The following is a 26,103-nucleotide window of genomic DNA, read 5'->3' as shown; positions in this document are numbered from 1 at the left end:
ACTGAAATAAATCCATCTTTGCCTTCTGTTAGCTTACATTTCTCTACCATTCTCAAAATTTAGATTTATTTCTGTCCAAATAAATTTTAAAAATTGTTTTAAGTCAAAATCTCTTCATTTTCCTTACTTATTTCATTTTCTGTCTCAAAATTTGTCTCCATAAATCTTCCTTCATTGTTTTCTGACTCGATTTGTCCTCGTTTTCCTTCTCCTTTCAGTCTTTTATCTACACTTTTTGTCCCTCTTCTTATTTCCCACAAATTCTCTCTTATATTTTTCATTCTTCGTCTTTTCTTTTCTTTCTTTATGCCTCTCAAAACTTTTGCACTTTACATTTGGTTGAAAATGTTCCTTTAATTAGCGAAATCAACAAAAACCAAAAAAAAAAATCATTTGTCAATTTCCAACAAAGAGAAATGAAAGTTTTGCATAAAAACCAAACAAATTATATTATGTAAACTCTTCAACAACAAAATACACAGAAAATTGTAGAGTGTTGTCTGTGCCATTAGCATAGCTCCCTTGGCCGCTCTCTCTCTCTCTTTCTGTCTGTCTCAACAGCTCTCTCAAAGGTCGTATTAGACATGGACGACTCCCCGAACTACTGTCAAAGTTATATAAAATAAAACTAATAATAATTATCAACGCCATTGTCAGGCCATCAAAATGAACAGAGAAACCAGAAACCAGAGGGACAGCGAAACCCAAACAAAACAGAAGAGAAAGAGCGACAAAGCAGCGGGACAGAGAGAAAGATAGAGAGAGACAGCAAGATAGAGTGGGCGTCCGGAAAAACGTTGCCTGTTGTTGGTGTTTTTTGGTGGCGCTCTGGAAAAACAACAGGAACACCATTTTCAAGTTGTTTTTGATGTCCTGCCACCGCCGGCTGCTTACCCCCAACGTAACGGGGGGAGAGACATTTGACATTGCCAAGGATGTCGCATGCCACACAGAGGCCGTCCGCCTGCCTGCCACCCGATGATGGCTTCGGTCTGGCGGTCGTCAAGCATTTGCCATCATCATTGTCATTGTCTACTCTCTGTGGAAGCAGCAATAGCAACAGCAGCAGCAGGCACAGAAGAGGCACAGACACAAATGGCAGCGGCCAGGACAATAAAATGTCATAATGAAAGTTTTTTTCAATGCCAGAGAGAGCGAGAGCCAGACAGTAAGAGAGAGAGAGAGAGAGACAGACAGATAGCTACAATGAGGGACATTTTAGGCGAGTTATAAATGGGGCCACATTAATGGGTTTGTTGACTGCCACACGACTGTCTGTTGGTTATGGCCAGAGATTGTCTGTCATATGGTGCTCTATGGTTCTCATGTTCTCTGGCATGTACTCTGTTATGTTTGTCCTTGACAATGGGGATGAATGAATAGGCTTACCAGAAGTGGGATGTGGTGTGCTGCTCGTTGAAGGCGGGCTTGACTTTGACCAAAAGCGGAACTTACCTGCAAAGAGAAATTAGCGAAAATGAGTAATGTAAAATGGGAAATATCTAAACAAATTGTGTTGAATATATGGTAAAGATTAAAGAATTTCTTGTGGTTCGGTCACCGAGTTTCTAACACACCAAAAAGCTCATCAAAAATGAGTTTCAAAGTGCGACAAAAAGCCTCGATTCATTACACAATTTTCCAACAGAAAGCACATCAGAAATCATTCCCTTAGTTATGACACAGCTCAGCACATAATTTTCACAGTTTTCCCAATGCCATTTCCACGTGTGTATCATACGAGGCGCCTGGAGGAGGAGTATTATGGCAATTTTCAGTTATTAATCACACGATATGGCTCCCTCTCCACTCTCTCCATTCACTCATCAAATATGCAGAGGCAGTTGCAACAACTGCTTGGCTTGGCTTGGTTTGGCTTGGCGTGGCATAAGCCCCCAAAAGTGGCAGAGATTTACGACCTACTTCCATATGCATGACAGCTGCAAAACGCTGCTGCCAGCCCCAGACCCTGCCTGTTCCTGTCTGCCCCTACAAAGTGAGTGACTAACTAACTGAGGAGAGAACTGCAATTGAAACCGAAACAGAACCAAAGTCAGAGCAGTGCAGGGACAAATGCAAATGTCTGACAGGTTACCTTTTGCCAGAGAGTTGAGACTCCTTTTTGGTGGAGTAGCGGAAGATGCTTTTGGAGCTGTGGATTGCAATTTGCATTACTCATTTGACACTCACTCGTGTCTGTCTGTGTGGTGGCAACACCAGGTGGTATAAGAACCCAAAGAAAAGGAAACCAAACAACAAAAAAAAAAACAAAAAGCTGCAAAAGAAAACCCAAAGATGAAGACAGAGCACACACAGCACAGAGCCAAGACGTTGATGAACGACAGACGGGGCGCATAAAATGTATAATCCTTGAGTGCCAGCTTGCAGCATGCAGCATGCAACATGCTTGCAGCTCAGCGAGGAAGCTATCTCTGATATACAGTACGTGTAAATCTGTTGAGTGCAACTTTTGCCTGTCAGCCGCAAACATGAAACCACTAATTGATGCACGAAGGAAGCACCAGACTCCAATAACTTCTTCGGGACTCTTTCTTTGGAGTCTGCTCTGTGGGCCTGAAATGGAGCTGAAGGTTAGATGAGGCAAGAGAAGTGCTGCTGCTGCTGCTGCGGCAAGTCGTGTGTTGCATGACTTCACTTTTTGTTGTGGGTTCCTTTTTCAATATTAATTAACAGACAGAGGAAACAAGAGAAGCAGATGCTGAAGATGCAAGTTGCTGTGGCAGATACTTTGCGGAGTTGCAGACTTTAGCTAGTCGAAGTTTTAGTGTCGTTTTTGTTAGTTATAAAAAGGAGTTTCAGGACAGATAAAGGTTGTCCCTGACACAATTTACCAAAGCTACCTAAAAGGAGCGGTAAAGCAGAGAGTTTGAGGTTTGTTTTAGCTTTAATTTCTCATTTACAACAAGGACAGATTTTATTCTTCTCTTTCTCAGGCTCTTTCACGTCACTCACGGGTCTCATGGGCTGTTCCTCGCACCCTTTGGCCCCTTCGAAATCGCAAACATCGGAAACTAAATCGGGCACCTTGAAATTCTTCATTTTCCACGCTAAATATTCACACAGGAAGCTGCATGCCAATAAAATGGTGATGATGCAGCCAAAAAGCAGCAGAAAAATGGGCACTTTCCACCAGCAATCCTCTTTTGTGGCAGCAGAATCTCTTCTATGAATGGCATTGTATGTATATGCCCCACTCTTGAGTTCAGTGTCCTTGGGCGAGGTAAATCTCATGCGGCACTTGTTGCAAATATCATTAAACCAATTCATTTTTTACTTGCAATATTTTCAGATATTTTTGTGGAAAACTTTTGACAAGAAACGGAAAGAAATTGTATATTTTGATTCGTCATACGAGTACATCTTGTTAGATATTTCTTAAGCCCAGTTTAACCTTCTCTTGAAAAATTTTTCTTTCCTGTTTTACTTCGCATTTCTTAATTTTCCTTTCATTTTCCTTAAGCTGCACACGAAAGAAAACTGTGTCAGTGTGTCGGGTACCGTAAAACCTTTAACATTTACCTCAATCGCAAGACCACTTATACCTTCCCCCATGCCCCACTGTACCCCATGCCAATTTCATGCACTGTAGCCTCCCTCCTCTCTCTGCCCTTTCCCTTGCCGTCCCTCTTCCTTCATGACAATCATAATTGGTTGGACAATTTGCCTTTGGGCAAACATTTACAACAGTTTGCATGTCCAAGCGCATCCTCCCCTTTCCCTTTCCCTTTCCCTTTCGTCTCTCTTATACCAATGTCTCTTTCAGCCCGCCCCTCTCTCGATATTTTTTAATTGAATTAAGTGCACTTTGAACCCAAGCAGCAGCAGCTGCCTTCAGGGGCCCCTCAGATATCCGCTCGCCCATCCGCCCAACTTGTGACACTTTTCATTGTGAAAATGTCCTGCAAAAATGGAGCACAACGATAAGAGAGGGCCACAGAAAGACACAAAGGGAGAGGGAAATATGGAGTGAGAGTGAAAGAGAGGCAAGAGTGGGTGGAAGGGTGGCAAAGGTCGAGCGCAGCACCAAATGAGGCATGAGAAAGGCGACAGAAATCGTGCGACAAGCAATTTTTGTGCTGGTCATAAAAGTGCGCCAATAACCCAGTGCACTTTGCAGCACACCCCAACCCCCTCGCTCTACGTACTGAGAGGCCTACTCTACTTATTTACAAGACTCATGAAAAGGGGGGCCACGATGTGGCAGATTGAGTTGTGTGGAAGCCACTCGAGTGAATGCCCCCAACCCCATGGATCCATTCATTTTTGTTAATTTATTGCCTGGCGATAGCCCCAAAGATGGGCAGCACCAAGGGAGGGAGGAGACACAGGGAGAGAGTGATGTGCCAAAGGAAAGAGTACGATGGATAGTGCCCAAAAGATGGAGAGAGGGTTGGAAACATTGGAGGAGGAGGCATGGCAGCCATTGCACGTCGCAAGTGCCAATGCTTAAAACTTTTTGCTACGTGACTCGACAAGTGGCCGAAACGAAGGAGATGATGGCTGCACGGAGGGAGAGGTAGAGGCAGAAGGAAGCCCAAAAGCGGGGAAGTAGGCGAGGGGAGCACCAACAGCAGCGTGAAGGCGTGAGCACCAATGAGAGAGAGGAGAGATGGGGAAAGGGAGTGAGAAGCTCTGCCCAATACGTGTCTCAAATATGCACGCACGCACACAACAAAGCACTGAGAGAAAAGCTGAAAGTTAGCTACAATGGAATCACAAATTTTAGATGAAGGAAGGAAAAACATACAATTTCTAAGCTCAAGTACTTCCTTAAACAACAAAGAATTCCCTTACCTAGAGTGCCACTGCCTTCCCCCTTTCACAACGTAGTGCATGATTGATCATGTCGCATTTTAAGTTCTTGCTGTGAGAGAGCAATGGTAAGCAAGCAATTGCTGGCTGCCTAATTTCTTTCCCGCAGAATCGTACACCCACACTTGGACACGCAGATACACTACACTCACGCACACAGAGACAACACACAGATACATATACATAAAAATCAGGTCATGTTCGCTGCTCAAAGTAATGGAATTTGTAATGCGTTCAGTCTTCTCCATTCCACCCAAAATCCCCACCATCCATCCCAACCTTCTGGCTCCTGCCACCGACTTACACTTGCCTCTTGCTCTTCCTGCCTCCCTCCCTTTCTCACTCATTTGCCACGGGAATGTCGTTTTGTGTGCTCGTCTCTGTCTTAGGTTTTTGCCTCAGCTCCTCCTGGTGTGCGGCAAGCCCCACCAACAACCTGCGCGCAGCACTCTGCCCCGTTTCTAGTGCTCTTCTTGGCCTCCCCGACTTGCCTCTACATTGCGTGTGCCCGTCTCTGCAAATTAACTTCTTCTACGACTTTGCCCAGCAAAAGGGGGAGGGATGGCATGGATGTGGCATGGTGTCATGGTGTCATGGTGGGTTGGGGCATCTTCTTCTCCTGTCGAATACTCTCAAGTGGCATGGAGAGTGGAAACTTCAGTAGCTACGCTTGTTTCCCATTATTAACAATCTTTGTTGCCATTTTGTGTGTGCGTTCGCCCGCTTGCCATGTGTTTTTCCCCTGTTAGCCCTCTCCATCCCATCGGTAGTCTATGCTCCACGCTCTTTTCCAACAGATAGAGCCACTCCGTGCCCGTTCCCGTGCCACTCCCCGTTTGGAAACGCCTTCTTCTTCGTCTTTTAGCAAATGTATTCAATTAGTTAACTGAAGAAAAATTATATCATTAGCGTGAGGTTTCAAGGGGGAAGGGGGGGGGGGGGGGGGGGGGGGGGGGGGGGGGGGGGGGGGGGGGGGGGGGGCTGGCAGGAAGGCATGGGTTGGAATGGCAGGAGGCATCTATGTACCTCCGAAGGATGGTTTATTAGAATTAATAATTGCCTTGGCCTGACATTAAACTGGGGGATAATAGTGGCAGGAGGCGGCGCCACAGAATGGAAGCCCCACAGGTAAAGAGCAGGAGAAATAGAAGGTAAAAGAAAGGCAGGGGATGGGGATACGCCAATGAAAGGAAGACGGAGAAACAGATTGCCCCCCAGGCAGGCAAGGTAAATGGCAAATCTATTGGGTGGCTTCCTTTCTGGCGACGGGGCATTCTTTGTAATGATTATAATAGATTTTTAATGGATCTGAAAATTATGAAAACTGGAACGTTTGCTAAAAGTTTGAGCCAAGTTTTAGTTTAAACACAAACAAAAAGGAAATGGTACTCTCTAAAGGGATTTATCCATTAGCTGTAATGTATTTATTGAGCGACCGAAGCTGATTTTTCTATTTATTATACAACTTACAGAACAGTTTCTCTGAGTAGAATATTTTCTCAGAATATTTCTTCTGCTTCTCTTAGAAATTCCCTTCACATCAGTTTCCTTTATGAAAAAATTTAAACATTAATCGAATTCCTTTTCCTTTGAATCTTCTTAAAACAATTCCTTTGTCTTTCTCTACCTCCAGATGTTTCCACAAAATTGCATTCCTAATTTCCTCTACAACAGTTTCGATATCAACTTAAGTTCTTGTCAACTTCAAACCGACTTCTCATAATTTAATTAAATTGTGTGGAAGTCTACGTCTCACCCGGAGTTCCACCAACGACCCCGCTTTAGCACTCTGGCAGTTTCTTAGTTTTTCTCACTAAATTTGACTCTATTGAGCGACAGAAAAGCAGATTTTCTTCTCTTCGTTTCTCCCGCTGCTCTGTTCATTATTTGGGTCATCATTGGAGGCAAAATTTGCGCACACAAAAAGACGGGAAAAACGTTTCAATTGGCCTAATGACGGAGGAAACTTCCTGGTCCTTGTGCCACTTGACTCTATGGTCGTCGGTAAATTGGCCAGGAAAATCAAGCAGCAGCCAGCCAGGCACAAGTAAAACTCCTCCACTCCACAGAACTTTGCACATTTTGTAAAATGTCTTAAAAATACACATAAAAAACAAGTGGGAAAGTGGGCAAAAAATCAAGGAAAACAAACAGAAACAGAAATTCCAATGCAGAGCATAAGTTTTGTCTATTTTCACACATTCGTTGGCCAAAATCCAAGAATTATAACACGAATCCCAAATTTTGGGAGCAGCAATGGGAAATCCGTGGAAATTCCAATGGGAAGAGGTTTTCGAGTGGGGACAGAGGCACAGATGATGAGTACTGTATGCTGTAGGCATGTGCAAAAAGTGGTTCTTGGGGAACCATTTTCTTGAATGTTTTTTTGTGGGGGAAAATACGAGAGAGTGTGTAATGAAGGAGTTGTGGATGGAATAGCGGCTTTGGTTGGGCATGGAATGGGTTATGAGTAGGGAAGTTAGCTGTGGAAACTGAGAGAAGTACAAAGAAGTTCAAAGATTTATGGATTCCCGAATTTTAATCAATATTTTACTGTGAATATACGTCTTTTATCTGAGAATTAATAACCTTGACGGCAGATAGACTTAATCGTTAATTTTCATACCAAATTGTGGGTACATATTCCCAGAAATTATTCCAAGACACAAAATTTGCATTTCATTGTGCACGTTTTCACTTTCTTTATCTATTTTATACCTGGAAATATCATGTAAACCAATAATTCGATTAAAATTACAACATTCTTGGCACTTTTTCCTACCCAAATCAAAGATTATTATTATTATTATTTTCCACTCAAAATGCAATATGCATAGCACCGCAAGACCGAAAACCGAATGCGTAAAGATCTAAATCCCCATCTAAATCAGTCGAATGTGTGTGGCTGCTACACAGTGCCTCTTTGAATGAATGCGCCCCAGACTCAGACACAGACGCATCTGCTTGGCATATCAATGCGAAGGGAGATTTGCATTTAATGCCTGCCACCACAGCAGATATTAGCACCACAGACAGCAAGCAGCGCCCCACCCATTCGAAAAGTCTTAGGTGTTTCGTTATTTATGCGTCTGTTTGCACTAATTCCATGGACACAGGAACGGCCGGGAGAGCCTCAACAAAGTTTAATGTTCTCCCTGTAAAAGGCAGAGGAAAAACTAAACAGAGATGGGAAAGTGGCAGGGAAATGTAAAAAGTAAAACCCTGCCCAAAGGTCAGCGGGGGGTAGGGTCTGGTGACACTCCTCTCAATATAGAGTTGGGGACTTATCTGAAATTCTAAGTGAAACACACAAAAAAGAAAGGGAAAAGTGAGAAAAGAGAAAATATAAATTGAATTAAATATTTGAAGCACAACAAAAGATGTGCAGACAGACAGACGCCCAGACAGCTGGAGACACTTTTCCCTTTTAGCCTCCTTAACCCTTGCCGAATGCTGCCAAAAAATACCTCTGCTGTGATGCCCCATGTGGTGTCCACACGGTGTCCACATGAGCTTTGTGCTACAAATCTACTACACAAATGCAAAATTCAAAGCTAGGGGACACCTTTTCAAAGGGTATACTGCAGGGTAGTTACGTTTTAGTTCAAGGTTTGCATTGCCAACAAAATATACCTAATTTCCACTCTAGAAGGATGAGAAAATCTCATTTGACATGATCCATAAAATGGGTTTGAAATGGAATACGATTCTAAGTTAAGTTTTGCAGCGAGTGTTCCGTGTGTCAGTCCAGCAGTCATTCTTCCTGCACTTTAATTGATGTACTACAAGGCATACGTACTGCTATTGGCACCTCTATTCGTCCTTAAAGATGCGACGGCAGAATGCTGCAATCACGTAGTAGGAATTTGCTTGGACGGCACTAAAGTCAAAAGCCACTATTGCGGCTACGGACCTTGTAATATTTTTGGATGCAGTTGTGATGGAGGATGCAGAGACCACCTCCTGAGCTGGCTAAAGTACTTGCAACTGCCCGACCAAAGAAGAATGGATGCTGCCCCGCTTATATTGGATGGTGGTGCCTTGACGGCGGTGTTGGAGAATGCGATTCTAACGGATGCAATTGAAAAGGAGGATGCAGACATAAGTAAACATTTCCTTGTTAGAAAACCTTTCTTTGGTTCAACGTTTTACACCTGTGGAATTCATTTTGCATGCTCCTAATGCCATTTGCTGTGAATTTTAATCCACTTTGAAGCTGCATCGCGTATCCGAGATCAGTTTAGAAACAAGTGTGCCGTGTAGCAGTCAAGCCGCTCCTTAAACCAATCCTACAAATAATGCACTACCTGGCATATATACTGCTCCTGACCGCCCTTTGCTTTCCTCGAGATGTCACGGCAGCGTGCTGTTATGCACATCACGGAAAATGCAAAAACGGACAGAGGGTGCAAGGCTCTTATTGCGGTGTGGGAGCTTGCAATATTTTCGGCTGCAATTGCACCAGAGGATGCAGAGGATGAAAATAAAAACCCAAATAGGACGAACGATGTTCAATAAATAGAATCTGCTTTATTCTAGCAGCTGCTCAGATCCATACAGTTTTCTCAATTCTCATTTGCCACGCTCCTAATGGAGCTAACTCAGCATTCATAATGCAATTTGCACGTCTGCATTTCGATTATGAAATCAGTGGACAAACGAGTGTGCCGTGTGGCACAGCTAAGTAGCTATTAAAATTGTCCTCTGCGGCATACGTACTTCAAATGGCCCACCTATTCTACCTTAGAGATGTGACAGCAGAATGCTGCCCTGATAAGCGAGGATTTTGAGAAGATGAAACCAAAGTCAAAGGTTCCTACTGCGGCTACGGACCGTGTAATATATTCGGATGCAATTGCGAAGGAGGATGCAGAAGTCGCGACACTCCACCGCCTGACCTTGCCGATATTATTGCTACTTCTAGGCCTACAAACAGGGGTTGCTGCCTCCATGGAACCAGAGCAGTTGGCCCCTATTGCGGTGTGGGATCATGTGATATTATAGGTTGCAATTGTGAAGGTGGTTGCAGAGTGCCCTAATAAACTTTCTTGCAGTGTGCCAAATGCTTTGGCACTTGACTCTCCCTGGAAAACCTCGTTAGAGATTAGTGTTGCAGCCGCAAAGTCAAACAACAACCCGTTTCAGTCTGTGCTGTCCATCAATTAGAAGGAGTCCTGTGCAGGAAAGCGTAGCAGGGGGTGCCGTTGGGGGGTTGTCCCTATTTGTATGGCTTACAAAGAAAGTTTTCAGCAACACAATTCAGGGGAGCTTTGTTTGGGGATTACTTTGCGAGTATTTTGGATTATTTTCTAGGTCGTTTTTAGTTATTCAGTAAACGCTGCATGCAACATTGTGTTTTGGACATTCACGTAAATGGCATAAATTGTGGTGGCATTTTCTGAGACAGGTAACAAGAGGTTCAAAACTGCAAGGCTTAAGGGCAGACACTACTTTGGTGTTTATTATTTTAAGCTCAAGCAGACAACAAAATTCTTTATGTGGAATTTTGGGTTGGTTCTTTTTCATCTTTCAAAAGCAATCGAGTAATTGGGAATTCCCCTGAAACCTGTCGCGTCTTTTGCTAACCAATAAAGAACGAAATTCCTATTTAAAATTCAATAAAAAACTTCTATGAATGATATACGATAATTATTCCATGTTAGATTAGGTTTCTTATCAGAACAGAGACACCTTTCACATACGCAGAGCGACTAAAGAAAGAAAAATACAGTTGGCATAAATTATATATAAAAATTCTCTTCTTGGCCTCCCCGACTTGCCTCTACATTGCGTGTGCCCGTCTCTGCAAATTAACTTCTTCTACGACTTTGCCCAGCAAAAGGGGGAGGGATGGCATGGATGTGGCATGGTGTCATGGTGTCATGGTGGGTTGGGGCATCTTCTTCTCCTGTCGAATACTCTCAAGTGGCATGGAGAGTGGAAACTTCAGTAGCTACGCTTGTTTCCCATTATTAACAATCTTTGTTGCCATTTTGTGTGTGCGTTCGCCCGCTTGCCATGNTACAAAGAAAGTTTTCAGCAACACAATTCAGGGGAGCTTTGTTTGGGGATTACTTTGCGAGTATTTTGGATTATTTTCTAGGTCGTTTTTAGTTATTCAGTAAACGCTGCATGCAACATTGTGTTTTGGACATTCACGTAAATGGCATAAATTGTGGTGGCATTTTCTGAGACAGGTAACAAGAGGTTCAAAACTGCAAGGCTTAAGGGCAGACACTACTTTGGTGTTTATTATTTTAAGCTCAAGCAGACAACAAAATTCTTTATGTGGAATTTTGGGTTGGTTCTTTTTCATCTTTCAAAAGCAATCGAGTAATTGGGAATTCCCCTGAAACCTGTCGCGTCTTTTGCTAACCAATAAAGAACGAAATTCCTATTTAAAATTCAATAAAAAACTTCTATGAATGATATACGATAATTATTCCATGTTAGATTAGGTTTCTTATCAGAACAGAGACACCTTTCACATACGCAGAGCGACTAAAGAAAGAAAAATATAGTTGGCATAAATTATTTATAAAAATGCCAAAGAAAAAGCGAGAAAAAGGTGCGAAAAAGGTGCGAAAAATATTTGCATAAATCTGCAGACAAAGCAACCAAAAGAGACACTCACTCACACATATGTATGTACATGTGTATGTGCGCAGATACATGTAACTGTATCCATCTTTCCTTCTCTCTTCCATTCTAACTGAATATTCAAATCAAATAAAAATCCCATTCGCACTCGGATTGGGATTGGGATTGGGATTCTGTGATGCTTTTGAGTGAAAAATGAAATTAAAATTCTGTGCCACAAGAGTAATTCAATTAATGCCACACAATGCGGCAAGTACATACATACATACATATGCATGGTTATATGAAAAGCCAAAAGGATACTCCTTTTGTTGGTTGGCAAAAGACGACGCAGGTCTGTTGGGTCCTTGCCCTCGGACTCAAATCACACACAAAAGGCACAGCCACAGCAGCACGTCATGAGCCAGGCAGGCAGCACGAGTCAAGTGGCAGTAGCTGGACCAAAGGCATAGCATTTTTAGTATACAAAACACGCGCTTGCCACACACACACACCAACACCCACACCCACACCCACACATGTGGCATGTGGCAGAGGACTCCTCAAGTGCACCTAAACTGCAAGCGGCAACATCCACAGAAAAAACTGCATGCCACAGTGTCGCCGGGTACAGTCAGTCCCAAGAGGCTGTTGCCAGGGTTGTCAAGGTGCATACATTACCCATACTTTAAGGACATTTTCATTAGATTCCAACCACTGTGCAAGTTCTTTTCATATCAAAAGCTGTTCCTGTTCCTCCAGCCAGAGCCCAGAGTCTCCTGAACTCTGGAGCTCAAGTTCCTGGCTGCCTGCCTGCCTGTGTGACAATTTTCCATGACCCCTTCCTGCGGTGGCCAACCTGGCATTTTCCTTCACCTTTTTGTGTGCACCATTTTCACGCTTTTACGCCGCAATTGTTGTGGCAGCAGCCCAAGCCCCGACTCTGCCACTTCCTTCATTGAAAGGCCAAACGAAACGACGACGACTCACTTTTATGAAAAGAAAATTGTGACTTTAAAACTAAGCCCACAATCAGCAGAGAGTTTCTACAGCCAAACAAAACAGTTCAGTTCAAAGTTTCTCCTCCCCCCAGTCATTGTTTTCCGCACAGTTTGGGAGTCATTGTGAGTGTGTGTGTGTGTGTGCAGCACAGGAAGTCTATTTGGAGCGGCGTCTATTGTGTGGAGGTCACTGAATTTCTATGCCAGTGTGTGCCAAAGTTCATCAACTTTCAGGGCAAACCGCCAAGCAGAGCAGCTCCCAATCAATGATGGAAACATATTGACAAATTGAAGATGTTTGGCGCCTTGTGGCAGCCCGCCCCATAATTGTGTGGCAAGTGTCCGTCCATGCATCCAGCAAGAAAGAGTGAACGCATGGAATGTTCTACATTTGTCATGGGGCTAACATGTCAGCCAGTCTCGTCACACAACGTCGCGACTATGACAACATGCGACAACCAATGCCATCAAATAGATGGCTCCAACTGGGGGGGAAGAGAGCATAACGCATAACGCGTGACGGAACACTTAGAAACCCATTAATAAGTGGGTTATGCAATCGAGACCAATGGCACCAAGTCATAAATGACAGAAGCTGGAGAGAGGCCAGAGACAGGCAGAGACTGGGAAGGCAGGCAAGACAGGCAGTGGGCAAATGGTCAGTGAAATGCAGAGGGTCAGAAACTGGGAATTTTTTCTGGGAATTGCTGGTCATAAGAACTGCGGAAAAGGATTGGATTAATAGATAATCCAGAAAAATCGAACTGAAAGAGAGCTGAGAGAGAGAAAGGAGCAGGAGCAGTTCGGTCTCTTCGGCATAGAAACCTTAATATGCTTTAAATATACTTTACTATACACCTAATTTTGCATGCTCCTAATGTTATTTTTAGTGTATTCAATTGCATTTACACGCTTGCCCTCAAATCTGTGTTGAAATCAGTTGACAGGCGACTGTTCCGCTTGCCAGTGAAGCTTCAAGTCCTCTTGTTATCCAAGCATTCTTACTGCTACTGGCAACCCTATCTGTCCTTAGAGATGTGTTAACAGAATGCTGCTATGACAAGGCTGGAGTTTGCCTGGACGGCAAGCGTGTTGCTGGCGTCTTTTGCGGCAAAGGAGAATGCAATCTGTTTGGATTGACGGGATGAAATAATGGCACAACCATGGGTTCCTGTCCCACATATAATGGATGGGGGTGCCTCGATGGAACTAAATTGGAGGGCACCTATTGCGGTGTTGGAAAGTGTAATATTTTCGGATGCAATTGTGATGGTGAATGCAGAATTAGTGCCTCTACTACAACGCTTAAAGTGCTGTAAAATTTCTCATTTGCCACGCTTCTTATTGTATTTCCTGTGCATTTTCCAATTTCAATTTCATTTTCACAAAGTTAAATTCAGCTTACAAACGAGAGTTCCGTTTACTAGTCACAATAGTCAAGCCTTAAACTACATAAAATAATTTTCCTGTCTATTCTTCCTCGGCGAAGCGGCACCAAAATGCTGCTTTGCCAGGAAAGGATTTTGCCAGGATGGAAGTAAGGTCAAAGGTTCCTATTGCGGTGTGGGACCTTTCAATATTTTCGGATTTTAAAGCACTTTGCATATCGAATTTAGCCACGAGCATTAAACATAAAATTTGAACGCTTGCAGTTCGATTATGAGATCAGTTTAGAAGACAGTGTGCCGTGTGGCAGTCCTTAAACCACTCCTTCTGTGTATTGGCCCCTCTATTCATCCCCAGAGATGTCACAGCAGAATGCTGCCATGACTTGGGCGGAATGTGTGAAGACGGAACTGAAGTAAAAGCCGCCTATGGCGGCTACGGACCCTGCAACATATTCGGATGCAATTGCGAAGGAGGATGCAGAAATCGTAATACTGCGCCTCGACAACTTGCCCAAATTTCTGCAACTGCTTCACCCACGAGCAATTGTTGTCCTTCCTACTTTAAAAGGTGGTGCCTCGATGGCACCAAAGCAGTTGGCAGTTACTGCGGCTACGGACCGTGTAATATTCATGGATGCATGTGTGAAGGCGGATGCAGGAGACGCAAATAAAAGTGGGTCATACAAATGCATTGTATTCCCCATTTAGCAGCAAACAAAAATTAGAAGCCAGTGCTCTTCCTTTTCCATATCATTATTCCAAGGCGATTCAATTCCAATCATATTGGCAAGCGACAATCATGACTCGCGCCGTGTGTGACAAGTGTCAACAATTATCAAGTATACGCCAACAGCACCGCTCCTGCTGCCCGCTCTCCTCATGCAACACGTGCCTCAATTGCCACCGAAATTAATTGAGCACTCCGGTCTACGCTGCTCTGCTCTGCTCTGGTCTCATGAGACTGTCAATTAGCAGGAAAATCAAGCAAAATTTATGGCAGCAACTGCGAAACGGCCCATCAAAATGTAAGGCGAAAAACAAACCCAAGAGATACAAATCAAAAGAGAAAATATCAATAGATACACGTGGCTACAGACACAGACACTACGTTAAACGTTATGTGAGTATGTATAAACGAAGCCATCAAATCCGCCTGTCAATTTGTGAATTTAAGCAGAAAACGCGTGTCGCGTCGGACCCATAAAAATACACAAAATACAAATCACAAATAAATATCTACTAAGAAGCTAACAAAAGGGGCCTGAAAAGAATACAGAGCAGAGAAAAAGAAAACCCCACACACACACCACCGATAGAGAGTGGATGGGAAAGATACACTGAAAGATACATTGTTTCTATAGAAGATACATCTATGACAGAAAATACTTTCAATACAATACACAAGTGAATTGTATTTTAGAAATTTTTTAACGAACTTTATGACACTTTTATCATCGTTCCTCAAGTCAAATATTCATTAAAATCTATATCAAAATTGATACACAGATAATTAGATGTAATGCCGGGGTCTTAAAAATACTTTCATTGCTGTCTTACAAACATCTTCCAAAAATCAAGAGACCCTCTTGAGATGGGTATGAATAATACTCGCAAAAATATATATTTTGTCCGGCAAAAATGTCAAAAAATTAGCAACGAAAATAAATGAGCCACAAAAGCAAGAGATAGAGAGATAAAGAAAATAAAAGAAAAGAAAAGAAAAGAAGAGAGAAGAGAAGTCGGAAAAGAAGTGAGTGAGCGAAAAGGGAGACAACGTAACGGCAGAGATTTGCTATAAAGAAAAGCCAAAAACTCTTTTCATAAAGTTGATTAAAATTTGTTCTTTTTTCTTGCTATTTTTTGGTCAACTCTTTTTAGCCACTTCTTTGACAGTCTCTACTTTTGGCCACTTCTTCGCAAGTCTCTACTTTTGGCCACAGCTTTTACAGTCTCTACTTTCGACCAACTGGGCACCAACTCTTTTACAATTTTTCTTCATTCTGCCACATTTTGTGGTCAAGTAATTGTCGCATTATCCGCGAAACTTGTTGCTAATTTTGACAGCCATTTGCGACCCCAACCCGCTGGCTTTTTCCAGAACTTTGTGTAAAGCCATCTTAATGATGGCTAATTAAAAAAAAACTCGAACTGTCAAAAGTATCTCAGTATCTTTTATCTACTTTAGAGCCGCGTGTCGCTAAGGCAGAGCAAAGCAAAAAAAAAAGCGGGCAAATATAAAAACCCCTACCCGAAAGATAAGTCTCGTCTGTCATGGCAATTAAACAGAAATCATTTTTGTATCTTTTGTGTTTGTTTGGAAAACAAGACGCTTGCTGCTGCCTGCGTTTATAAATAGCTCAAAAAGATAGCCAAAAATATCTCAAATATATGCGCTTGGCAGACACATAGCCAGATAGACATTCTCAGGCAAGTGCTTTTGTATCTTTTGTTATTTCAACAAGCAGCTGAAAGCAAAAGTTGCCATCTGATGCCCACGCACCAGAGGCTGGAAAATGAAATAAATCGGGAGGGGGGAGCAGGAGAAGGGCCAGCAGAATGAAGAAGGAGACGGTGGCATGCAGAAAGAAGAGTGTGGAAAAATGTGGGTGGAGACGTGGAAACCCGCAAACAAATTACAGCCAACAGATGACAGCTGTAGAACCGGAGAGAGACAGGCAGCAAAAGCATCCTGTTTCTACACAGAAAACTGTGAAAAATTGAATTTTGTGGGTGGGAGAGTCAATAAATACGCAGCTCTACAAATACTCTATAGAAATAAGGGGAAAACAGTCTCTAGAAATAGGGGAAAAACTCCATAAACATGGAAGGAAAACACTCTATGGAAGTGGCTTAAAATTTGACATTAAATTTAGGCAAAATTGGTTTGTAATTAGGGGGGAAATTGTTGACACTGACAACTGACACATAAATCTAAGATGAAGATTAACGTTCAATGATTAAATAAAATAATATAAAACGATCTAAAACGAATAACAATTTACACAGCCATAAGGAATTTTCCTTAAATTTCAGTTCAGAATAAAACTCTTCCAACTGGAAAGCCCCACCAAGCAAACCCCAGACTTTTGGTTTTGCTGTTCACCAAGGACATCTCTACACCCAGAAAACACAGACCAAAAAAACAAGAAAACAGAAACAGAAGCCGAAGCCAAAACCACTAGCTAAAAACAATAGAAAAATGGGCAAAACAGGAATGGTGAAAGAGGAAAAACTAAAGTAAAACGAAGACACAATAACAAACAGAAAATGGCATAATAGGCTTTCGGAATGGGGGCGTGTCTGCTGCTCTGGTGGGAAAGTCGAGAGTGAGGGAAAAGCGCAATCAAGCGTTAGACATAGTTTTGCTGCCTTGAACAAAAAAAAGAGCAGCAACAACTTTACAAAAGGGAAATCGCAAAAAAAAAACAGAGAAAAAAAGGTACAAAAATCATAAAAAATGCTAGAGGAAAAATTCCGAAGGGAAATGCGAGTGGATAAAACGCAATGCTCATACAAATTCTTACGCACATTTGGGCGCAAACGGAAAAGCGGCTAGCCCACATGTGTGTATTCGTCTGTTTGTGACTCTTTATGGACCCAAAGGATGAAAGATCCTTTGGTCCACACACACACACACACACACAAGTACACCTGTTAGAGGCGGGACCAAGGACGGGCCAACAGATGGGACAGTGCAGGACCACCGGCTGTTGCTTAAACAAAATTGAAAAAGATACAAATTTCCACATTACACTTTTTGCCATTTGCCTTTTATTTGTGTGCTCGTGGTTACCCTGTAATAGCTGCTACAGAATGGGGTATACACGGTAATACACAAGCTCCCCTTTAGTTGGCAGAAACTCCTCTTTGGAACAGCCACAAATCATCAAAACTAAACAGAAGTTACCAATTATTGGGTAACCTTAAGTCGTAATGCTCTGCTTACATTTTCACTTCCTCTCTCCCTCTCTTTATTTGAGTTTCCTTTCATTTCTTTCGTGTGCTGCTGTCCTGCTAGTGGCAGTAAAATTAAATGAAAAAACGAACCAAAAATAAATATAAAATATAAATACAGAATATTCCGGGGGAAAACTCGGTGAAAAACTAAGAGACAGAGACGGAGGCAGAGAGCGACAGAGAGAGATGGAATATTGCACATTTGCATTTAATTAATGTTCATTAAATATTTACAAATTGCGGTAAATTACCACAAAATGTTTCGGGTGTGGAAAACACAGACAAAAACCAAATGAAAATGGCAAGGAAAATGGTAGCGGGTGTAGGGAAATTGCTACTGAGTGGGAGTCTAGTAACTGCGGCAGTCTGTCTCTCTCTCTCTCTTTCTATCCCTCTCTTTCGGCTGCTATGTAGCATGTGGCACACATTTTGCGGTGGCGTTGGGTCCACTAGCGTGCGAATTTTCGGTTCGATTTGATGCGTGTTCCGCTGCGGTTATCACTTGGTTGCATCCCACAACAGATAGAGGCATGCCCCCAATCCCTACCTCCAGGGCAGATACGACATGAGTGGCATGTGGATGGGGGCACACAAATGGCATTCACAGTGGTCACAGTTGTTGGAAATTTTCGAGGCTATTTTGCTTATTTGATTTGCGGTGAAACGTATTTCGGCAGCAGGAAAAGTCAATACGAAATGTGTGGGAAATGCACTCGAAAATCGGTAGGGATATTTGGGTTTGTTTAATGGCAAAAGGGAAGTGCACTTAAAGGAGACTTTTGGAATCAGACAGGGATTATGTTGTTTTAAAGGATAAAAGGGGACGTGGAAGTTCTTACTTGGACCTAGAGCTCACTTTGTGAAAGAAATTGTTCTACACTTTTGCTGAAAAACATATTCCTCAGACACACTGTCACCCCACACTCAAAATCCCCTCTCCCAATGTATCACCCTTTCCCGCTTTTTGTGGGTGGCAGCCACTGTTACCTGCAGCTGTTTAGAGTGCACCCGAAAATGGCATGGAATGGATTGGACATGCCACATCCGATGCATACCTCTACGAGTGCTGCAATTTTAATTAGTTTGAGAAGATGCCCAGATGCTAGATGCAAGGAGAGTGGGGGAGAGTGGAGAGTGGAGAGGAGAGAAGCAATTTTGCCTGTAATTGACAATTGGAATTCTGTACTGCGGCTGTGACGCTGTCTGTCTCCTCCTTCAATGCGGAATAAATCAATCAGAGATTGTGGGGCATAACTTCACGGCACTCAATTATCGAATGATTTTCCATTCCAATTCGCATGCGCTTCCATTTTGGGTGGAAATTTAATTTGCAAAATATGCAAAAGCAAGAAAAACAAAACAACTCAATAATAAACTCACAAATTTCGCCATTCAATCGATGCAATATGCAAGAAAGATAGAGATGAATAAAAAAACAATGAAAATTCAGAAAAGGAAAAACAAAGGGAAGTCGCAAAACGAATATTGCAATTCCTTATTTCATTTTTCGATGACAGGCGGCAGTAGCGACAATTAAGCAACGAAATAAAAACCAACAAAAATGTACAGAGACGGAGACAGAGAGATTGTTAGGCGATGATGATGATGATTATGTCCGAGGTGGAGATGTTTCCGCCACAGATAAAGATACGTCACAGAACATTCAACGGCATTCAAGTGGAAACATTCTGCTGCTGCGGCTGCTCCACAATGTAATTGTGGGGCAAGGAAAGAGAGAGAAAGAGACATTCTAGTGGTGAAGCATTCGTGAATCATGAATATGGAATTTGTGGATCATTGAAGAAACCGAATTTCGGGGAGTGCAACTATTTCCGTGTTGTGGTAAGGGAGTGAGGGATTTGCTACCTAGATTTGCATGGAACATTCCTCACGCATTAGCATTGCTGTGGCGATCGATGCCAGTACTTTCCCCTTTACGTTTCCAGCACTAAATCTGAAAGGATTCTCTCAAACTTTTATGCGTCTACGCGCCATTTCCTTTCCATGGCGCCCAAAACGATGAAAAGGTGAAATAACGAAGCAAATGTCTCTATCGAAAAGATGCCAGCAAAAGATAGCTGGCGGCTCCTCGAGTTATGCATTTTTGCCACTCTAATGGACGTGGTCTATGCGGTTCTTCCTCGTTGGAGTGAAATGAAGAATGGAGTCTTGCTCTGTACAGAGGAATCTTCTTTCTCTTTGCAGTGAAGACTTCCTCTTTGGGGAGCAATAAAAATGCATATTCGAGACGTAATGAAGCAAAGAACATAAAAACTCAACGCCACAGTGCAAATGGACTTGGCGGATGGAGCACTTGGACTTGTGGCAATGAGTGGATGCCGTTGGTTCCTTAATGGGTTCCTACACTTTTTATTCGCATAATTAGCAGCAATTGGGGGGTGTGGCTGGTGCGGGGACATTCAATATTTGGTAAACATTCGGACGTGGGGCCATTCATTAAAGTCTGACAGCAAATTACATTACATTACATTACTCGGTGTTTTTTTGTTTGTTTGCCTTTTTTTCTGCCTCATTCACACGCCGTGACTTGCCATAGGAGAGGGGGGAAAGGCATTTGCAAAATGCAAATTACGCTAAGCAAATTAGCGCGGAAGCAGCGCCAAAGTGCAAGACGAGAGACAAGACGAGCGACCAGGAGAAGGGGCAATGAATAGATGGAGTAGAGTGGGGAGTGGGGAGTGCATGGTGAAGTGTGTGCCCTGGAAATGTAAGACAAATTAGTTGGGGAATTTCACACAGCAAAGAAGAACAAGTGCCATAAAAGTGTACATACATATGTGCATGTGTGTGTGTGTGTTCGTGCAACTTGTGGGTGCAACATTCAGTGCAGGTGGCAAAGCTGCCTTTGAGAAATGCAATATACAGGGTTGGAATGGGTTGTAATAAGAGCACTTTATGGATTATTATGTGTGAGTCATGCCACAACAGAGTTAAAGTTCTAATGAAGCTTCAAACGAAAGAAATGAAGCCTAATCCGTACCAAAATGATCTTCAACGAGCTCCAAAGTGCCTTTAGCTATCTCCAACAATCTTAATTCACTTCTCGAGTGGATTTCCACCAAGTTGCTGGCATTTTTAATGATACAAGTTGACATATTACAGCAGCTAGCACCTCCTGCCAGAGGCCCCCCCAGTTAAGTTGTTAAGAATGCACAATAAGCTCATTCATAAGTCTGGGCTCTCACGGCAATTTAGCTCAAGTCTTCACACTATAACCACCATGGAGCAGAGCATGGTGCATGGTGCATGGTGCATGCTGCATGGAAAGGCATGGCAGCCGGCTCAACATCTGAGCAGACCACGAAGCAGACCGTGGTCGCCCACAAATCAAATTGCAATCCCCGCGAGAGCTGGGCTACAGGAAATGCGATGAGCAGACATACACCTGGCATGGTCTGGCCTGCTGCTGCTGCTGCTGCTGCTGCTGCTGCTCATGACAAACTGCCACTTCAACTGTGTGGCAGAGTCGGAGTCAGAGTCAACTGTGTGGCAATTGAAGCAGTCACTGCAGGAGGGACACAGGTTGCGCAGGCAATTGAAAAATGACGCCCAGCCGCTGTTGGACGTTGAAATGCATTCTACCAAATGAAGACCGGGGTCCAGGGATACCAGGCACGTGAAACGAACAAACAAACACGTAGTAATAACATATAAATTGTTGCGAACAAGGAATACCTATTGGGTGGTAATTTTGGGGAACGAGCAAGCAGACAAAAAGGCTTGGAGGGAGTTGAAGTTTACAACGCAAAGAAGTTTCTCTAACTTTTATAGTTTCCATAATGTAAAACAACACAATATACCCCATAATTACACAACTACTGGGCATAAAAAGTCGAATCAGCTCCATGCGGCAGCATGCTGCTGTGGCGGGGAAATCCACTTTTCTGCAACTGTTAACTGAAGCGTAAATTCGAACCGATATGTCAATATAAATAGTTACCAAGTCCTGCACTCTTATGTACTTTCCTCCCCGTATATACTCTTATTTGAGTTTATTTTGTTTATTATGTTTTATTAGCAATCCACTAATTGAAAAAGTCTCACAAAAATAGAAGAAAAGAGAGTGGAGTGGCATAGACGTGCGCGCACTTCTGGGTGGGAATATTTGTATAATTTTTGGTTACTCCTTTTTTATGATTATTAAATATTTGAAAAGAGTTATCTATCTGCAATGTCTGTGGCCTCTGAGTTTCTAAGACTGTTTTTTTTCTCTCTGTTACTTAAATGAAATTTTAGAACATTTTGTTGACTCTGGGGGGAATTCTGTTTCGTGCACTAATTGGAAATTGTAGAAACGAGTTTCTCCAAAGGCACTGCGCTCACATAGGCTGTATTTACTGTTGGGCTAAGCGTTGCATTTGCTTTTTGCGATAAGCAACTGATAAAAGCGAACAAAATAACAGTCGAAAGAATAAACACAGGCAAACAATACAACAAAAACAAATGTAATGTCAATAGGGTATGAGAAATGAGAGAGATAGGAAGATAGGCACGGAATGGTAGTAAAGGCAAAAAGAGACTACTGCTGCTGCTGATAATGGTTTTGTAGTTCCCAGTCGTATATGCGACAATTAGCTGTGATAAATGAAGGTGGGTTGGGGTAACTTCAATATGGGTTGCGGGATTTCAGTGGGTCTCAAGTGGCTTTCTATCTGCCATGGCTGTAGAGGTTATTGATTCTTTAAATGCATGGGTAGTGCTTCTACAACCGTAAAAGCCAATCGATTCTACATCTGCAGTAGGCAGCGATTGTTAAACTGTAAAAGGTTATTGATTCTGCAACTGTATGGGCAATGGTTCTGTAACTGTATGCGTAAGCTATCGATGCTGTAATTAATCGAAGTGCATCTTCAACTGTAACTATTATAAGTTCACCTACAACTGTAACTGCAAGTGCACTGCTACTGCAACTGTAAATACTGTCAGAAATCTGTGTTAGGTGATTCTATAACTGTCAGGGCAGGTTCTTTCATATTTCTAGTGGCCATAAATCACTTAAAGGCTTAGAAGTATATGACAAATAGGTGTGATAAATGTGCTTCAGGGGATTTTTTACACCATAAATAAGTATTTAACTGGAACGCTGTTTTTGTAGAGTTTTTACTATAAAATTTGACTCACACTGCAGTCAAGCTGGCACTGTGGTTTTTTGCGGTAAATGTCTACATGCTGCTTCACAATGGCAATCGAAAATACTACAGAATCCGTATTCGATAAAGTTACTTGAGTTCCTTCTAAGCTCATTTTATTGTTTGCTCGGCAGCAAATCTGCCGCCAGATATCCAACTGCCTTTCGGCCGAGCAGTTGCAGCAAATTAAGCAAGCGCAGTATTCTCTGCATTCTCATTTGCAATTGCATCCGAAAATATTGCAATATGTTTTCCATCCAGGCTAACAAGTAGAGCCAATAATAGTACGTATGCCGTATGAATTTTTGGTTCTTGAAATCCACCGCAAAAAACATTAGGAGATATTTTTCAGCGCCAACAGTGTGGAACATGGCTTTGTGTAAAAGGTTAAACCAAAGAACGAAAATGAGTGGCTTTAGAATAATCAAAAGCTTGCAACTTGCATATCTTACAAATAAATATCATACATGGGTTATCTACATCCTGCTGTGCACTTGCATCCGAAAAAATTACAAGGTCCAAGGCAGCAATATTGGCCATTTACTTCTGTGTCATCTTTGCGCATTCCATTATGTTGATGTGCCGTCACATCAGCTGAATGACTACTTGACTGTTACCAAACTGTTGTCATATTCGAAATCAAAGCGTACAAATTCATGCTTTCGAATATTTAACATGTTTAGAAGCCTCTGTAAAGAGTAAGCTTTTAGCCTATAAAACTGACTGGAATTTTGAATGTTCCACTCATTCTTTCCTTACTAATACATCACTCAAATGAATCACATTTCACTGCTGTTTCCAACCATCTTATCACACATTCTTTCTTTCGTTTCTTTTTCTTTCAGTGATAAGACACCAACAACACAAATTGCTTGAAAATTGTCTAAATTTTTGTACGGATAAAAAAAGAACCATTAGATAAAGCAGTCATTTCGAGAATTCCATAAAACACAGACCAGTTTGATTTGATTTAATTATTGTCTCTGTGTCTATCTAAGCCTGTCTATCTTTGGCTCAAGTTTATTAAACTTTCTTGCAGAAAAAACTAAAAAAAACTAAACATTTGTGGCCATGGTTTGAGGGGGATTTATATCGTTAGTAGTTGTTGCTTTATGTTTGTATGTTTTCTTTCTTGGCTTTTAAAAAGCAGGTTTTTGCATTTGGCCTTTGGCATAAGCCAAAGCCACACACACAGAAAACTACAACTTGAGGGCCCCCCCTCTCTCTGCCAGAGCAGCAGCAGCAGCAGCTAGCGGCATACATATGTATGTACATAAATATGTATGTAAGTTGCTCTCTGACTTGCAGGAGGAATACGGTAATACATATATATATGTACATTTTTATGTGTGTGCCACTCACACAGCTGCAATGGTATATGCATAAATAAAAGGTAAATTGAAAGAGCATAAAGAGAAATATGCATGTGGTGTACCCTTTTCTAGAAGGCGGTTGTATGGTTTTAGTGGGAAACTTTACTCTGTAGCTGAAATTAGTCATTTCTTCACTCAATGGGTACATAATAAATGGAATCGACTACTTTTTAGAAGACATTTCCAAGTGCAAAATTATCATTATTGTTTATTTCTTGATTACTACAAATTATCAAAAAATAGGTCTGGGTAAGGGTATTGCCATTACCACCCTGTCGGTCTGCACAATTTCTTTCTCTCTTTTTTTTGAGTGCTGCTGAGGCTGGTGCTGCTGCTGCTGCTGCGTGTAAAATCAATAAATTCGAGCGGGTTCAGAGGTGACGACAACGTCGAAATGCCTATGACCTTCAGGCACTTTGCTGACCTTCGTTACGCTCGAAATAATGCTCCAAGCCCCCTGACCCCTGGCCATGCCAGTGCCCCTGCTCTTCTTAGCTTGGCATTTGCCGCCTTGGCAATTAAATTTTTGGTACTTAAACATTTTTTTACACACATTTTTGCAGCGGCAGCGGCACTTCTTAATTGTTGTTTTTAAGCTTCTTATTGTTGCTATTTCTGGTTATGATTTTGTTGTTTCTTTCAGTTTTGTTGTTTACTGAATTTGTTTGGCTATTCAACGGCGGCTCTCGTTAATTTCTTGCCTTATTTGCTGCCCTCGCCATCGCCATCGCCCTCGCCCTCGCCTTACTCTGCTTTTTTGACCAATATTCTTGAAAGATTTCTTGAAACAGCTTTTGGCCTGATCCAAAACCAACCAGAAGTCCATACATTCATCTATCGTGTCGTATCGTATAGCATCGTATTCGTATTGCTCAACAAGTTACGTCAGCGAGCGGGGCAGAGTGGATGTGGGGATGGTTGCGAGGATGGTTGCATGCTGCGCGTTGGTGGGGATTTGGTTTTAGTGGCAGAACAAAGCAAAAGATTTAGCTTTTGATGGATTAGTCGTTAATCTGTGTGTGCACGGCAAACAAATATGCTCGAATATGAAAACTAATGAGAGCGCAAAACCAAAGCAGGAAATCCATAAAAGGCCACCAGAAAGACATTTTAAGGGGAATGGTTGGATTTTGTTGTTTAAAAATCTGAATAAATATACACTAATTAATAATACTTCATTTTATCTGCAACAACCTTTAGAGTGATTTACTCATTTCCATTAGTTTTAGAGCCACCTGCTCCAATTACAGTTTCGTTGCTCTTCCATTCCATAGGATTCTCAAACTGTATGCTCGCCTTGAACTTTAACAGTCATCCTCTCTCTCTCTCTCCACTCTTTTGATTTGCCTATTCCTTTTGTGCTAGCATCTGTCTTTGCCTATGTATTGGTACTGTCGCTTACTGGGTCACTTTTTTTGCTGGTTTTTTTTTAGCTAGTATTACTTACCATCTTTAGCATTTGTTGCCGCTTGCCCTGTGGTCGCCGTTACCCCCGTTGTGGCCATTGTTGTCGTCTTGTTCGACGTCGGCGTTGTGCTGGCCGAGGCTGCTGCCGACGCCGATGTTGCTGCTGCTGCCGTGTAGAATGTTGTTGTTGTGTTGTCCACGGCGCCAGCAGCAGAGAGGCTACGCGAGCAGTGCATTAGTCACGTTTTTGGATGACGCGCGGGGGTGGTGGGTTGGTTGTAGAGCAATTGCTGCTGATAAGAAAGAGAGTGTCGCGGAAATGATAGTTAGAAGGAGCACACAGGAGAGGGGGGAAGTGGGAGTGGGTACACTGAAAAACACACACACGCGCGCTCGAACCGAAGATAATTTCTTC

At 42.4% G+C, this 26,103-nt stretch overlaps 1 protein-coding gene across 4 annotated transcripts in view; it reads right to left on the bottom strand.

Annotated features, from left to right (window-relative positions):
• Nucleotides 1-26,103, bottom strand: part of LOC117588846 (cyclin-dependent kinase 14) — a 104,880-nt gene that overhangs the window by 78,238 nt on the left and 539 nt on the right. The window contains exons 2-3 of one of the 4 annotated variants that reach the window (XM_034280341.1): nt 25,729-25,981; nt 1,390-1,455 (exon numbers count right to left, since the gene is read on the bottom strand). In XM_034280341.1, the coding sequence (XP_034136232.1) occupies nt 1,390-1,455; nt 25,729-25,924 (262 nt within the window). In that variant the 5' untranslated portion in view covers nt 25,925-25,981. Of the gene's footprint in view, nt 1-1,389; nt 1,456-25,728; nt 26,045-26,103 lie in introns of those variants that run through there. The other 3 variants (XM_034280342.1, XM_034280343.1, XM_034280344.1) reach the window with 3 other exon arrangements.

Source organism: Drosophila guanche, unplaced genomic scaffold (assembly GCF_900245975.1).
Source record: "Drosophila guanche unplaced genomic scaffold, DGUA_6, whole genome shotgun sequence".
Classification (NCBI taxonomy): Eukaryota; Metazoa; Arthropoda; class Insecta; order Diptera; family Drosophilidae; genus Drosophila; species Drosophila guanche.
This window is presented reverse-complemented; position numbering and strand designations above follow the sequence as displayed.